The following is a 17,135-nucleotide window of genomic DNA, read 5'->3' as shown; positions in this document are numbered from 1 at the left end:
TCTGTATGCACACTCACCCTGAGCAACAAGGACATAATAAACCCTGCATGTTCCTCTGCGCTGGTCCTACAGCTGCCTCTCCCACCTCTGTGACTGAATGTGTAAGAATTGTTAAGGGAAATTATGGAGGTTGTCATAACAGCTGAGATTTTGGGACTAGTTATTTTCCCAGGCAATTGCCAATACATAATGCTTCAAAGGCAGTGATGGGGCACAAAACCAAACTGCAATGTGCAGCCACTAACATAATGCAGCACAGACTATAATATGTGAAAAATTCTTCCATAGTCCTGCCAGGCAATCAATTTCTGTCCTGAAAGTGTGAAATGTTGAAGCTTTGATCTTTACCTGAAGAACTCCTTTGGCAGAAGTGGTTACAGTCATCTAACTGTAATTTGTCAAGACTATGCAAGAGGATGTCCTTGTGAAATGATCTGTGTGGGGAGTTCCAGCTAAGCCCAGAGAAATAGCTTTGAAATTTGTACTGATGTTCTGGTAATGGAGAATTTTCAGTCACAGGTAATTCTTAGCTAATGGTGCCTTTGTAGTGCTGCAAGTGTTGATATAAGTCCCATGAACCCGGGGGAAAATACAATGATTGTAATTTTTGGTTTAGGTTGGTCTCTTAAACCGACAAAAAATACTTGCCCTGCTGAAAGACTTCCATGACAGAAGCCCTGTGGCTGCCAAGGAGGGATTCTGCAACCCCAGCCAGTGTAAGTATCTGGGATGTTTCAGTGGTGGCTAAGGCATTAGGAGGTCACAAGAGGTTAGATAGTTTATGGTTTGTAAGTGTTACCAGAAATGGGCAGAGCCTAAGAAAAGGACCCAAATGAATGCTGTGATCTATGCACCATCATTTGAAACCATGTTTTGCAAACTGCGAGGCAAGGTTCAGAAATACTTCAGCTGCCAAAACTTTTCCTTCCTACAAAATTCTGAAGTATTTCTTTGGAAGCAGGAATAAAGAAAAACTTCTCTTCCTGAAGGAAATGTTCTTTCTCACTGAGCAACATTCAAAGTTAATTGTGTGTTTATACTAAAATTTCTCCAGAAACGTGGAAGGGTAGAGGAAAAAACCCACAGAAAATCATCAAATGGAAGTAAAATGTTTTAAAGATATTAGAAATTAATTAATTGCTAAGACCAAATGTAAGGCAAATTAACCTCTTTCCTCCCTAGTGTGGAGAGTTATTAACATGATATTTATTTCAAAGGAAATATGGTGTAATCCAGAGCAACAAGAGCAGTTCTCTGCAGGCATTCTGATGTTTCTGAGATGAGTGCCTGCAGAAGGCCAGAAGGTACTCTCTGAGAGTTTGGGTTTGCTTGAGAGTTACCTTTTTTCTTTCACTTTGAATTTTCAGATGCAATAATGGAGACCATGAGCTCAGTGCAAACCATTACTTTATCAACATTTTTTTCTGTTTCAGGGCCATTAATTCAGCTGCAAGATATGGAGCTTGCAGATTTATGGGGAGGCCTTGACCAGGAAGTTTGTGAGGAACTCAGTGAAAAGACAGTCTTGTCTCAAACAGGAGTTTCTGAGGGAGAGATATTTCCATGTGAACCTGCAGATGATGATAGACAAGGCACACATACAATGAGAACCAGTGCCAGTGAAGAGCTTTTTGAACAAATGGATATGAATGAAGCTGAGACTGGAGGAATTCCTAAGGAAGAACACCAAGCACCAGAATCAAGTGATGCTGAGTTGAGAGAGGAAGGTGAGAACACAGTGTCAGCAGCAAAAAGCATTGATTTTGAGGGTAGTGATTTGGATGGAGGTACCACACACAGTGAGAAACCCAGTTTCCATGAAGAGATCGAAACTGAGAGGCAAACTGAGTCTGCAGGGGCAGACACACAAGAGGAAGCTTTCCAAGGATCAGCCTCTACAGAATACAGTCTCAGAGGAGATGGAGAACCTGGAGCTGAAGAACAAATGAAGGAAGAGGAATTTAGCTTGGGTAGGGAACCCAACACAGAAACAAATAGGGAAGAAGATCATCCTACCTCAGACAGAGAACCTGGCTCAGAAGGGCAAGTTAGTCAGGAGGGGCACAACTGGATTACAGAGACAACCAACACAATCCCAGAACCAGCAGCTGAAGCTCCAATCATGACCTCAGAAGACAGAGCTGTGACAGACATGGATGTCATTGATTCAAACCAGGATGCTCCTGTTGCAGAGCTTGTGAAAGAAACTCCTGCAAGAAAAGAGAGTTTTTCTAGACAGCATAGCAGCCAGGTTGGCCAACAGACAAGCACAGAGACAAGACCGCAGGATGAGGATGTTCTGCAAGAGCGGGGTAAGGGTAAAGCATTCTTCTGTGTTTTGGCAGACTTGATTCTTTTCCAGCATATACATTTAGACTGGTTTAATTATAGGTGTGTTTTTCCATTTCAAAACTACTGAAAGCCTGTGAGTGATCTCTGAATACACAACACCACAAACTTTGATATCTTCTCAGCACAGTGTTTCCTGCCAAGGTTTCAGAGCATGTTCCTCTCACAGGATGGCAGGTGAGTCACTTTGATGGTGATCTGTATTCCAGGCACTGAGCAGACACTTTAATTCAAGTAGGGACTTTCTGAAGCAGTGTCATTTTTATAATAAGGAGGAACTTTATGTTTTGCTTTGCTCTGTAATATCAGTAGAACAAGACAGGAGCCTGATCATGTTAAATATAGAGATTATTTTTAGTAACTTTTAGACTGTGGTTGTTCATAGTGAGATATAAGATCATGTATCACATAGTGGCTGGCAGTGTCTGCAGGCATGCCAGTACTGCTGTGAGCTAAAAGCTTGGGTGAGAATGCAAACACTAACTCCTGAAGTTGACTTCAAGGTAAGAGCTGTGTAGTCTGTCTCGAAGTCCATTTGCTATGTAACAGTCATTTCAGCTCAGCTGTGTTCAGTGATTTGACCTGGCTGTGTGATAGCATCCATGCTAGACTGGAGCATAAACCTGGAGAGATGCTATTAGAAAAGTATAAGCAGATGAAATTCCTTAGTCAGTGTGGAGCCAACCCATGTTCAGCCATACTTCATTGATAGAAGGTGCAGGATTCAGGACTGTGCTGGGATCTGCCACGTGGCCAGCCTTAGGACAGGACCTGGCTTCCTGCTCACACTCTGCTTTCTGCCTTTCAGACTTACGTCCCATCATGGCAGAGGTTCAGAATCGTTGGGCTTCTCATGCTAGGAGTGCCTTTGATGAAAGCTGCCTCAACCTGCCACAGTTTGTACAGCTCATGGAGACATTTGTTGGTGAAAACATTTCTCTGCCTACTGTGAAGAGGCTTGTTGCATTTATCAGAGGAGAATACAAACAGACAGAAGAAGAAAAAACTGAACAACTAGAAAAAGTAAATCTTGCTAAGTTTTGCTGATCCCATGTCCAAACAAAAACCAAACAGATGCTTACAGACACTGACAAAGTCAACTCTTAATCTCATGCTGGCAGCCCTATTCACTTGCAGCCTCACATTCTCTGTTTCAAGAGACCTTTTACCCTGTTGTTTTCATATGGATCCTCCCTCCCTAGCCCGTAGCTCTAGAAGTGATGACAGACTCATCCTTAAGAGATTGGCTGTCTGTTCTAGAGCCAGACTCAGTGAGACAGCACGTTGATAGTTAATTGTGAAAGAGTTCAAAACATTCCATTCTGCTTATTCACCTTAGTAATAGCCACAACCTGATCTCTGACCTACTGCACTGGCATGTACATACCAGGTTGTGCTTGGGTTTGCTGTGTGCATGGCTGTATGTCAACATGCATGGCTGTATGTCAGCGTGCATGGCTGTATGTCAACATGCATGGCTGCATGTCAACATGCATGGCTGTATGTCAGCATGCGTGGCTGTATGTCCACGTGCGTGGCTGTATGTCAACATGCATGGCTGTATGTCAGCGTGCGTGGCTGTATGTCAACGTGCATGGCTGTATGTCAACATGCATGGCTGTATGTCAGCGTGCATGGCTGTATGTCAGCGTGCATGGCTGTATGTCAACATGCATGGCTGCATGTCAGCGTGCATGGCTGCATGTCAGCGTGCATGGCTGTATGTCCACGTGCGTGGCTGTATGTCAACGTGCATGGCTGTATGTCAGCGTGCGTGGCTGTATGTCAACATGCATGGCTGAATTTCAGCATGCATGGCTGCATGTCAGCGTGCATGGCTGTATGTCAACATGCATGGCTGTATGTCAGCATGCATGGCTGTATGTCAGCGTGAATGGCTGTATGTCAGCATGCATGGCTGTATGTCCGTGTGCATGGCTGTATGTCAATGTGCATGGCTGTATGTCAGCATGCATGGCTGTATGTCAGCGTGCATGGCTGTATGTCAACATGCATGGCTGCATGTCAACATGCATGGCTGTATGTCAGCATGCGTGGCTGTATGTCCACGTGCGTGGCTGTATGTCAACATGCATGGCTGTATGTCAGCGTGCATGGCTGTATGTCAACATGCATGGCTGTATGTCAGCGTGCATGGCTGTATGTCAACATGCATGGCTGCATGTCAGCGTGCATGGCTGCATGTCAGCGTGCATGGCTGTATGTCAGCGTGCATGGCTGTATGTCAACATGCATGGCTGTATGTCAGCGTGCATGGCTGTATGTCAACGTGCATGGCTGCATGTCAGCGTGCATGGCTGCATGTCAACGTGCATGGCTGTATGTCAGCATGCATGGCTGTATGTCAGCGTGAATGGCTGTATGTCAGTGTGCATGGCTGTATGTCCGTGTGCATGGCTGTATGTCAACATGCATGGCTGTATGTTAGCGTGCATGGCTGTATGTCAATGTGCATGGCTGTATGTCAGCATGCACATGCTTCTATGTGTTTAAGTCACAAGAAGCTCACGCCATGTGTTGAAGAAGGGTATTCCCCTTCAGCAAAACCCTTGTGCACAGCATCAGGGTGTTCCTTACCACTTCAGAGTACAAATATATTTTGTGGTGGGTCTGTCCACAGTAGCCTCTCTAGCTGCATTTTCCTCAGACCTCTTTCTAGTTTCCCTCTGTGCTGCTGACCTAATTTGGATGAGATATTGGATCTGACGGCTCTGCTGTCCTCACACTGAACACAACACCCACTGCCAGTGTTTTGGCCTTTGAGAGAATTCCACTCCAGCCATTTATCACTGCTCACTGTTCAAGGGCTGACTTTAAAGGACAAATTGTATCTGCTTTTGCTTGGAGCCCACACACTTCAGGGCAGCACCCACAAAATACTAATGTATGGAAATACAAACTGTCACATCTTTGGGTGTTACTAACAAGGTTGTGGTTAGCTCTTGTTGAGAAGACATTTGCATTCTGGGAAACTTACACTTACCTGAGTTGATCTCACCTCATATCTAGCACAGGGTTTATTTGTTCACTGGGCAATAACCCTCTTGCAGTGATGATTCTGCTTAGCAAAACTGAACTGTTGGCTGTGTTTAGTGTTTCCAGCTATCTCCCAGGTTTAATGAATTATGTCCAGGTCTGATCTGTGTATGTACAGATTTGGCCTGAGCCATAGCAAATCCTGTACCTTCCATATTTGTGTAGACACTGAATGTCAGTGTCCAGGAGTTATCAGTGACCACCTCTTCCACTGTTGTAGGCTCACCGAGTCTCTTGCTTGGCCCAGCAGCAACTGCTTCTGGAGGCACTTTTTGAGAAGTGGGACAACAATGCATCTGGGTTTCTGGATCTAGAAGAGGTGGATGCTGTTCTAAACACATTCAAGGAAGGGATGGAAAAAGAGGCTGTGAGAAAGGGTAAGGAAACAGCCCTGCTCTGAGAGAACAATGTCAACAACAGGGCTAATGAAGTTGTTGGCAAGCACCAGTCATCTTTTGGTTTTCCAGGCAATCATAAGCATTCATGGTATGATGTATAAAATGGAAAGGAAGAGTTACCCAGACCTAGTTGCTAATGCATAGCTTCATCCCTTCCTCATGTGAGAGACTCCTCTGCAACATTTTCCCAGTCAGAGAGGTAGCCCAATGCTTTTATGACACTGTGACATGTAGAAAAGTTACTTCAGAAGCAATATGCAGTGTAGACTTGTGATAGGGCAGTGAGAAACACACATAAGCTTAAGGACATGTTTGCACTTTTAGTCTCAACTGCCTGGGTCATCCAGCTGTTTTAAAAGATATATTTTACTGTGCTGTGTCCAGGAATAGAAGTCATGTGAGGGAACATCACCTTTCCTTATGGGTCTCAAAGAGCATTTAGTAACCCACACTGTTTCACACCTCTCCTGAATTAGATTGCAACTTTGAGCCTCATTTCTCTTTTGGTTAATTTCTCTGAATAAACTTAGCAACTTTGGTACTTGACAGAGTAGACTTGGGTCAGACAGAAGTGCTGCAGGTTCACCTGGTCCTGTCTGGCAGCCTCATACATATTATTAACATGTAGGCATGAGGTGCTCTGAAATACTGTATTAGCAATTAAGAACATGTCTGCATGTGTGCTGGGGTGGAGAGGACTGGTTTATTCATCTCCATGCCTGTCTTCATGTTGATTGTCCTGCTACATGTACTGAAAGTGGCTCATTTTGGCCAGAATCAAAGTCTCTTTATTCTTTAGCTTGAGGAAGCTGGAGGCAGTAGCTATTCAAAGCATGTCAGAACACACTACAGAAATATGGAAGGACATAGTCCCTTCATGAAGGGCTCATAAACTAAAAGATAAATAAATAGAAAGATAGGATAGCAAAATCAATGCCACCTACAAGCAACATAAAACTATTCCTAGCAGCTTCAGCCTAATCTCTCAAAGACATTTTGGTGTGAGCAGGTTTGGTGGGGGAAGGGTTCACAGACATTGCAATCCTCCTTGATGGAAACACAGAATGAAAAGTGGGTAGAATTACTTGATTTTCCTTGTAAGTGAAAAGTGTAACATTACAGATGAATGGGGAAGAGAATTCATTACTGTGGCTCAGTAATGAAAGCATTCATCATGCCATGTGCAGCTTCATGTGTATTTCTTTCTTCAAAAAAAGCAAAAAGTGGAGGTGAAAGTCCATTTTTACACCATCAAAAGACTCTCCATCCCACCTCTGTCAGAAAAAAAGCAGAAATTGAATTGAAAACATACTGAATATTCTTTAGAAGATGAGCAGGATAAAACAACATTAACAGTCAGCTCTGCCATGGCTGGGGCCACTTTGTATTTGCTGCTTCTACAGCTAAAATCAGTGATAAAAGGCTCCCTGAGTTCTGTGGGGAAGGGAGCAGGCTCTCAGCTCCCATAAACACACGTGTCTTGGGTACTGGGAGGCAATCAGGGCAGCTCCTGCCTATTCCTGTCACCATTAATCAAAGTATTTTCTCTTACACTGTTCCTTACAGCCCACTATATGTATTGATCACAAAATTCTCCCTGCTTAACAGCAAAGTCACACTTCTCCCTGTGTACCTCTGCTTGCTTAGTTTGCTGTTCAGTAGCAACTTGACAAATTACTTTCTTCCCTTTTCTTTACTTCTTCGAGTCCAACAGGATTTGAAATCAGGCTGCAGAAAAAAATGAAAAAAATGATGAAAGTGTTAGTCATGGCAGGGCTCATGAGCGACACTGCTAGGAGCATGATCAGGCAAGCCCAGGCTGGCCACAGCACCCACTGAATCCCGGCTTTCCCAAGCCAGGAGGCTGCTGCGACATCGAAAGGCTGTGCAAGAGCACCCCCGTGAGCCCAGAGCTAGGGGCGGGGGAGAGCAGCGGCAGCCAGGCTTGGAAGAAACCGATGGGGTAAATTTACATTTCCAGGCACAGCCTGTTAGGATTACAAGGCTGAGATAAGTGCTGGGCAAGAGAAGAAGGATATTTTTGTCAAACAGACTGTCCCTGTCTTATTTTCTGTTTCTTTCTTCTACTAGCAAAGAAGCAGCTTTGCACCCGTTACCCACAGCTCAGCAGAGTGGGGAAGCTATCCCCAAAGGCATTCCAGAGTTTCCTTGAGTTAGTTGCTTCTGAGTTGACTGGTGATGAGGATGAAGCTATTGATAATTTGGTAGAATTTCTGACCACAAGGGTGGAAAGAAGTGACATGGAGTGCTTGAAGAGCTTAGAGAGGAGGAAATGGCTGTACAATATCCAGCAGGCAGCTGAGACCAGTGGAGCAAGCATGGAACCAGTTTACAAAGCAGTGTTCAAGGCCCTTTCCCAGGTATGCATCCCGGGGAGCACAGGGGTTGTTTGTGTTGGGGTTGTGGCACTGACTTCAGCCCCTGGTGTTCTGAGTGGAGGAAGCTGAGACTGCTTTGGAATGAAGCTGGAGGTGGGGAGATTCAGGCTAGATGTGAGGAGGAGGTTCTTCACCATGAGAGTGGTGAAACCCTGGAATGTGTTGTCCAGGGAGGTGGTCGAGGCCCCGTCCCTGGTGGTGTTTAAGAGCAGGCTGGATGAGGCTCTGTCCAGCCTGATCTAGTGTGGGGTGTCCCTGCCCATGGCAGGGGGGTTGGAACTAGATGATTCTTGTGGTCCCTTCCAACCCTGAATGAAACTATGCTTTCCTTGGGCTTTTCTGCACTTTGCTGACATTCAGGAGAGCCCATAGTTATGTACAGAGAGAGTCCCAGCCCAGAGCCACAATTCCAGAATTCTCATCCCTGCTCTGCCAGTACAGAAAAGCATCTCAGGGACACTTAAGTATCACTTTCTGAAGAGCTGATTCAGATCAAATTTGGAAAGCCACAGGTCTAGTTTTAGAGCTTCTCTAAGGAAACACATCAGAGTCAGTCTGGAACAAGGATGGTTAATTTGCAGTGGAGATATAATTCAATTTTCATCTTGAAGCTGCAACTTCAGATGTTTGTCTTCAGCATTAAAGCTCTCCTCAAAGCAAAACTCTGATAGTAGCTGAAGTGTTAATACAATATTTGAGTTTACAAATGTAGCACCTCTGGCACTGGTTTGATTTTTTTCCAAGGAAGCCTCCTGTTTGAGAAATCCACAGGAGTTTTGCTGAGGCACAGTTTATACTTAGGGATTTTTAATTTTTTCTTATTTTTATGAACTGGTCTCCATTAGCAGCAGGAAAAACAGCAATCCATTTTCCTTGCCAATCAAAATACAAAGTGGTTTTGCCTGTAGGAGGGTGTACTGGTCAGATGTGACCACAGCATAGACACACACATGTGTGCAGTTGGTGCATGACATACAAAATCAGTGACCCAGAACAGCATCTCAGCAGAAACTGAGACAAGTGCTAAGTACATGAAATGAATGTAATGGCCAGTGGCTAATGTACATCATGTAATGAGAAACATTTGGTTGCTAGGATGCAGAAGCCCATGGGGATAACAAGAAGATCAGTTCATATATTGCCCTTTTGGAAGAGAACCAGCTCTCACCAGAGCGGGGACAGATTCTCCTACACTATGTGGCATGTACAGCAGATGATGCTCCATATGTTCTGAACCAGATACTGTACAAAGACATGAAAGGAGTAAGGTATGAAAAACTGCAAAGATCTCTTCCTTTTTCTTAAAAGGCTTAGACTATAGGGGTACAAGGCAGCGTTTGGGGTGCACAGAAACAGGCTGATAGGGTACTCCAGAAGGGAGTCTCCTTAGGGATGGCTGTGTAATGATTCATTATCATATACATATCCTCGCACTCTGCATGGTCTACTTAGAGCTGCTCAGTTTGGGATTTCTCTCCTTTCCTTGGGGAGATTAGCTCACAGTCTAATAAATCTCATCCTTTAGCAAATGACTATTACATTGGACCTACATTTTCCTCTTTAAAAATTAATTCCCTCACACAAGTTTACATCCATGAGATATTTTTTGAGAACAATGCCTTCCCTTCCCTAGTGCTTACACTGCAAACAGCTTTCATGCTTTTTGACTTCTCCAAAAGCTTGTCTCTGTCTTTAAATACTGCTCCTTTTTTAACCTATTAAATGTAACTGCTGCTTGTTTCTGTATTCCTTTGCATTGCATTCATTAGCTGATGTTTGTAACATGCCCTAAGGATGAAACATGCCTTATTTATTACCACTGTCTTTGGGATGCAAGTGGTAAATGTGATATTTCTGAGTGTGGTCAGAGTAAGGAGCTACCATCTTCCTTCTCTGATGCCAAAAAAGCAGAGATCCAAGCTGAAGCAGTTGCTGCTTTTCTAAAGCTTTTCTGCTACTCTTAACAAGCCTCCTAGTATGTTTATTTTGCAGCTTTGCAGCTGTTGAAGAAGGAAAGCCAATCCATGTTCCCAATGTTCAGCTCCACGGAAATATCCACTTCTGGAACTATGACCGCCCCACGGGGGAGAGAAAAGGCTCATTCCTGGTGCTGCCACTGCAAGATGCTCATTGGAGAGCCTTTGGCATTCTAGGACTTGACACTCTTCGGGACCAGCGTGAGAAAACTGTCATCATGGCCCATGAGATCAGTTTTTATCAGGTGAGCACCAGCAGAAAGCAGTTTGTTAGATCACTACATAAGGACTTTGTGAACTTCACGTGTTTGTTCTGAGTAAATGTAAGAGGTACAACCAAGAGAAGAGCTGTGGGCTCCTTTTTACTGTGTGTGGTGAAAGTGGTGTGAGCAGAACACCTTATCAACATCTTACTCATTAGCATCTTACCTGTAACTGATTATCAGGTATCACCTCAACAATAATTTAAGCTTCTCCTGCCCCTTTTGTGCAAAGCCCCTAAATAATAGTTTTTCTTTCCTGAAGATTTGAAGATCTGAACCTCATATTTGTGTTTGTTTCCATAAAGTGCCATGAAACCTTACTTTTTTTACCTGCTAGAATAATTCTAAGCCACAGCAGCCCGAATTTCCTCGGCAAGCTCTGTAGACTCAGCCTCCCTGCGGATGCCTCATCTGAGCAGCAGGGAGCGCAGCAAGCCAAGGTTCCCAGTCGCTTTGGCTATGCAACTGAAAACAGCGTTGTCTAATTTAGGACTTGGCTGTGACCTGGCTACTCTGCAGCTTTAGAGCGTTATTTAAGGGACATTTTGCAGTCACTTTTCTGCTTTACAAGTTCTGATTAAAGTAACCTGCTACAACCATTTTGCTTCTTTTTGCTGCCTTTCCCCCACCAAACCATATGACATTTTCTGGCTCATTTGGAGGTTTCTGCTTTCACAGGGAGTTTCTCGTGCATTCAGCAAAGCCTACCTCCACATCTGCATGCTGCAAAATGTTCTACAAATAGCTGTTACTGCTCTGGAATGGTTGTATCCCAGGGCACCCAGCATCCACACTGTTTCTATGTACCTGGTGGAGCCTGGCAAAGACAAGGTATGCAGATTAAAGGTCTGTAATAGTGAGGGGCTGAAAGGCTGCTTGGGTAAGGAGTTGCCATTCCTAGGTTCCTATGATTTCCCAGTGGCTTTGTCATAAAAAATGAAGACTGCCTGAGATTTTTGTGCCTGCCTGTGCAACAAAAGGGCTACAAAGGTAGAGAGGGAAGTTTCCTGCTGTGAAGGAAGCCACCTTTCTTTCTTTTCACCCTCCCATGTAAAACAATTCAGGAACACTGCTAATATGGGTCCTTCTCCGTAGGACAAAGGAATATCCTCCTACTTCAGTGCTCAAAGCTGCATAACAACCACTAGAGCAAAACCCCACAGCCAGCCATCTATCCATCCATAGATGAGCCAATACTGCAAGTCCCAGCTAAAGCTTTGCTGTCTGGGACAGAAGCTCTCCTCTGGAGAATCCCTGCATGTCAAAACTATGGTTATTTAACAGGAAAAAATAATGTCATAGCTAATGTATTAGCTCTTCATGCTGAACAATGTCAGCAGTCAAGACATCAAGCCAAGTCGAGAAGTGTCTGTTTTCCAATTAGCCCCCTCCCTGCAGGTCATGTTCCAGTTGTTCAGCAGGCACTTGGGCCCTGGGAGCTTGTCACTTCACATACAAATGAGTTAAGAAGATGAAAAGGGTATGCAATATTTAGGACTGATCCTGTGTCATCACAAAGTCTGTATGACATCTGCTGTAGCCATAATTCAGCTGCTTCCTCTGATAAGCATGGTTTATGTTGGCAGCTTTCTGTTGTCATTCCAGGCTCTGCACTGTTCCCTTGTTAGTTGCTTGATAGCCAGGTCATTTGCTCCCCTCTGTGCTTTTCATGTGTCAAGGCACAGTGACACAAACATGACACAAGAAAGAGGACTGGGAAAAAGAAGGAAAACCTCTGCTTGGCCTATGGGTGTTCCTCAGTGGGAGTCTGGGGGTGGATTAAATAATCTGGCTGAGGGAGGCCCAGGGCACATTCTTAATACATCTTGAGCAATACACTCTGGAACAAAGCCAAGCATTGTTGGGAGATGTCTTTAAACCAACCCATTGCACTTGGATGTACATAGGAGTTTCCTTTAAGAGATAAACAATTTCCTCCCTTTCCAAGCTTCAAAATGGTAGCTGTTAAACTTCCCTTCCCCCTCTGACAGCCTGGGGACTACGCTCTGCGCAAGATGGTCACTACACACAACACAGGACAAAAAGAGATTCACAGCAGTCCTGCTCTTCTCCTCAGAAAAGAAAACCTCTTAAGGTAGGCTGCAGCACCTACAATGAACTACTTACCTCTGGTCCTTGACACCAGCCTGCATCAGGCTGATCCATGTCACATACAGCCCATGATAAAGCAGCCCTGCAGAGGTGTCTGGCTGTAGCTCTCTCACCTTCAGGGCTTCTGGTGCATATGCATGTGACACTGAATCAAGAAGAGGTGAGGACTATTTTCTCTTTGAGTTTGGGCCTGCAAAGACTTAAGGCTGACCAGCTGAGCTGCCAAGCAAGCTCTACATCTGCTGTCAAAGGTTTGCAGGATTGGAGCCTACACTGCCTCATTTTGCTCTGTAGAATAATCTGTCTTTTTGACTGGCCATATTAGTCTCATTTCCTTCAGCTGCCTATTTCCATCCACTGCCAAGATCCTCACAGACTTGTCTTACAAGCACATCAACCTTATTGTCAGAGTTGGTTGAACAGCCATTTGTTTGCTCTTTCAGCAGATGTTTTCACTTGTTATAAAGCTCTGTAGAACCAGTGTTGACACAAACAGGAAGCTGGTTTAAAGCAAGGTGTGTTAAATTCTTGTGAATTTCAGCAATTGCTTGGGTAAGCAATATTGTGTTCCACAATGGTGTTGTCTCCTTTCTGTCTGTGGCTTGAGCTATGCACATTTCAGTTCAAGGAAGCCAACAATGCTGTAGTAATATAGTATCTTTGTTTTAACAAGAGGTGAATGTCATCTTACTAAAATATGTTAAATAAAGAAGCAGAAGATAGCAGAATGATAAAGCCTAGTGCATTTTCCTCTCTACTCTCATTTCAGAAATTACCTATTTAAGTGCACAGACAGTTCAGAGGTCACTTGCACTTCTCTCTGGGGAGAACACCACATTGCAGTACCTCTCCGTGACCTGTCAGGACAAGCTCTTGGCATATTTGATATCAGCATTGGGCGACACCAGAAATTACCACCTCATGAACAAAAAGACCTGCAGAAAATGCTAAAGATGGCCCAAGCTGCCTGCTGGGAGATACTGAAGAAGTCTACAGAGGAAACAGAACCAACCTGTGTACTGGGTACTGTTGCATACCTGATCCAAGATGAATGTTTGAGGGTGATGTTTGGAATCTCAGTGAAACCACATCTGAAGTGTCATTCCTATAAGTATGGAAAGACAAATACAAACCTTTGGTTCACATAAACCACTCCTGAGCAAGCCTAAGTGCTTAGCAGAGTTTAGTTAAACAAATTGTGTAGATTTTGACTCTGGTTCATGTGGTGTTTTGTACCCAAGTCCCACTGAAATCAGAGGCGTGAAGCAAGGTGCTTTGTTGCCTTCAGGGATCTAGCAGATCAAAACTGCCCCAAATAAGGTCAAAAGAATTTGAATGTCACAGTTACAGAATGACCTGCATGCCTGACCCATTCATGGGCTGAAGACCTCTGCTTGCCCCTGAAGCAAGTTTTGTCTCCTTCTCAAGCACATACCCAGTTTGCAAAGTGTCACAGGATCCTAGGGCTGTATGGAAATCAATCGGTCTAGGAGGCAAGGAGTTATCATAAAAAGGGCAGAGACTTTCAGCCAGTAGCTAGTCTTGACTAGCAGATACTTCTGAGCAACTTTTTGAAAGATGTGCTTTTGATTGCAGAGGCAGAAGGCTTGGCACATTTGAAGAATGCAGGGATTCTGTTCCACCGCTTCATGCTGCAGGACCTGCGTGAGTGCATCCGGAAACTGGATGCTGACAGCTTTGCCCAGATAAAGAGCCAGGTAGAACCCCCAGCTCTGGTACATAACATAGTCAAGGCTGTGCTGGTGCTTTTCCATCCCGACTGGAAGGGCTCAGAGGAGACGGAGAACTGGAGTCGATGTAAACTGGTGAGACTTCACAAGGTTGAGCCTCTTTTCTGTTCTTCCTCCCCCAAGAAGAAACAGTGGAATCTGCCCAGGCTGAATTAGCAGTGAAATAATTTACCTACAGATTTCCTATATGCTTGACCTGGCCATCTTTAGTCCTGTAACCCCTCTTCAGTTTTTCACCATCACCCCACTCTTTTTGTTCTCTGTGTTGCAGAAACTTGATGACAATTTGATTGAGGAGATTTATTGCTTTGATCCAACTGCTACATCTGTGCACATTCAAGTTGAGCTGCTGCTGGACTGCATCACTGGTAAATAGCATCAACTAATTGTGAAATTACCAGACATGGCTCAGCAATGGAGCAGTGCCTATGCAACCTTTAGCTGAGTGCTTTTAAGGTCCTTACTTCAGAAATTAACTTTGATTTCACAGCAGATTAAACAACAGATAAAGGGGCCTAAATATCTGCAGTCTTTTTTGGTCAATAAAAGTCAGGCTGTCAAATCAAAATTCACTGCCTTAAGGAAAGGGAAGCTGATCAGCTTTGAAACCTACCAGAACAAGTGATCTCATTGTCAACCTCCAGATAAACATATTAGGAGTGATGGGTTTTTTGGCAAGTAATATGTAAAGACATATTAAGAATGATGGTTCTTTTGGCAAGTAAATCTACTTCAGACCTTCATGCCCTGCCTGAGGCACTGACCCAGATCCAAACAGCAACATGATTGTGGGAGGACATTGTCAGCCCTCCTCTTTGTAAACACCATCTGCCAGGTACTTAATACACTCACTGGCCATATACAGGAGCTGGTTTTCAGTCTGTCTTTCTCTCCTTCAACAAATGTAGGCTATTTTGGTGCCTGAGCAGTCAAGAAGCTATTATTATTTGCAGTATCTCTACACAAAAAATTACTGCTGTTGAGATCTCTCCCTTCATGGTCTAATGCCAGCCTGAGAGCCCTGTGAACAAGACTTGTCGATTTAGCTGGGGATATTTATCAACACTTCCTGGCCTACTGATCAACAGTGAACACTTGCTGCAGTCTGAGCTCCACTTCATGTGTTCTCATATGTATTAAACTAATTCAGTGGGAAAAAGAAGCAGGCCTAGAGCATCCAGTCTTACTCCAGATAGGGACATAGATGTAACTAGACAGAATACAGCTTTGGCAAACTGCTGGGGTCTTATGGAAGGTTGTCTTTCCAGGATGGAATCTATTCTGAGAGCAGTGTCAGATCAGGTATGATTCCCAGTTGTTGGAATTCCTTTAAAGCAAACACCAGATAATGCCCATGTGTTCCATATATATGGGCTGTAATATAGAACACAGCACAGAACAACCTAAACTGTAGCAACAGAGCAACCTTTAATGGCATGATTCTGTGGTGAGCTTTAATAGCACTTATGAAAAGAGCCTTGCAGGCTAATTACTCTTAAGTCTGAGCTTTGGAATTTTTTCCATTACAATTATCAACTGTTTAGCATTAAAACACAGCAGAACACTTTGTACAGCAGGGAGTTACCACAACACAAGTCCTCACGAAAAGCCAGCATTCCTGTGCTTGACCAGTCACTGTCACAATAGAGCTGTCTGATCATCACCATTTTCCAGGGAGGAATTGCTTGGACTGGGGGAGAGCTCCGCTGCTGGGATGACTTTCTGTTCAGTCTTGCAGCAGTTCTGTCATGGCTTTTGGAGGTAACTTCCCTGCTTTGTTTCAGGTGTGCCTATAGCAGCAGTGCAGCAGCATAGCTCCATTCCAGCCCAGCACCTGTACCACTGGCTACACACCTGCCTGTCGCTAGCGGCGATTGCAAGGAGCCTACGCAGTAACAAACCCTTTCTTTAACCCCTTTTGGCATCCAGTTCTAGTGTGCCTCCAATTAAATCTCTTAATTCCTCATCTAACCTTAGTGATTTTGGTATTTGACCTATTTTATTGAGTTGTTTGGGGGGTTATTTTTTTCATGCATAGCCACTAAGTATTTGTTACTACAGTAGGACATCTGTTAGGGATTGTTAAGAAAAAGCAATAAGAACATTAAAGGAACCATGTTGCTGCTATAGCTACTAAACTTTAAAGCCTCGAGTAAAGCTTTTTGGATGTGTTTAATTAATTCTGATGGGAAAAAGAAAGACACAGGGGCAAGTTGATGACTACCAAGCTACAATGCTCAGAAGTGGTACAGCAAACATTTTCAAGATTCAGTCTCCTTAAATGACTTTCTAGGAACAATTTTAAGTACAGGTTGTTGATCAGCATTTTGTCAAGTTCTTTTGGACGTGTTGCAGAAACGCCTTCCACTTTCAATTTAGCAAAAAAAACCCCTTCTCTTGTTGGGATAAAGCTGGAGATTAGGGCCGACTGCACTGTTGGCAGCAAGATTTCATCTTTGCAATAATGCTTCTTCTGGCAGAGTCACTTTTTTAATAAAATGTTGGGAAATTAAACTCAACTCTCCTGCTTTAATCGGCACCAAGCGTCGTTTCTAGGTAGGTGACGCCTAAAGGGGGCAGGGGAGGCTCTTCTGCACCCCTGGGGCGGCAGCGGCTACTGGTAGGCACCTCAGGGGCCTTTCCCTATGCCGGGCCCACGCAGGTCCTCCTGAGCAGCTGCCAACGCCGTCGGCACCCCTCGGGTCGCCTCGGCCTCGTTCGTTTTGGCTAGTCCCGGCCCGGCTTGCCTCGGCCTCGTTCGTTTTGGCTAGTCCCGGCCCGGCCTGCCTCAGCCTTGTTCGGTTCCTCCCGGCCCTACTCCGCTCCGCAC

The 17,135-nt window shown here is 44.4% G+C and overlaps 1 protein-coding gene across 3 annotated transcripts in view; it reads left to right on the top strand.

Annotated features, from left to right (window-relative positions):
- The window catches only part of EFCAB5 (EF-hand calcium binding domain 5), a 39,949-nt gene extending 23,119 nt beyond the window's left edge, over positions 1–16,830 (top strand). For 2 of the 3 annotated variants that reach the window (XM_068154517.1, XM_068154515.1), the window contains exons 8-20: positions 617–716; positions 1,434–2,312; positions 3,158–3,372; positions 5,627–5,783; positions 7,896–8,185; positions 9,299–9,471; positions 10,196–10,424; positions 11,121–11,273; positions 12,434–12,537; positions 13,324–13,577; positions 14,151–14,380; positions 14,577–14,673; positions 16,090–16,830. In XM_068154517.1, the coding sequence (XP_068010618.1) occupies positions 617–716; positions 1,434–2,312; positions 3,158–3,372; positions 5,627–5,783; positions 7,896–8,185; positions 9,299–9,471; positions 10,196–10,424; positions 11,121–11,273; positions 12,434–12,537; positions 13,324–13,577; positions 14,151–14,380; positions 14,577–14,673; positions 16,090–16,217 (3,009 nt within the window). In that variant the 3' untranslated portion in view covers positions 16,218–16,830. Of the gene's footprint in view, positions 1–616; positions 717–1,433; positions 2,313–3,157; positions 3,373–5,626; positions 5,784–7,895; positions 8,186–9,298; positions 9,472–10,195; positions 10,425–11,120; positions 11,274–12,433; positions 12,538–13,323; positions 13,578–14,150; positions 14,381–14,576; positions 14,674–16,089 lie in introns of those variants that run through there. The other variant, XM_068154518.1, reaches the window with a different exon arrangement.
- The last annotated feature ends 305 nt before the right edge of the window (positions 16,831–17,135 follow it).

The sequence above is a fragment of the Melanerpes formicivorus genome, unplaced genomic scaffold, assembly GCF_026170545.1.
Source record: "Melanerpes formicivorus ecotype bairdi unplaced genomic scaffold, bMelFor1.0.p_v2 SCAF_29, whole genome shotgun sequence".
In the NCBI taxonomy this organism is placed as follows: Eukaryota; Metazoa; Chordata; class Aves; order Piciformes; family Picidae; genus Melanerpes; species Melanerpes formicivorus.
Note: the sequence above shows the minus strand (reverse complement) of the source record. Positions and strands in the feature narration are given on the sequence as shown.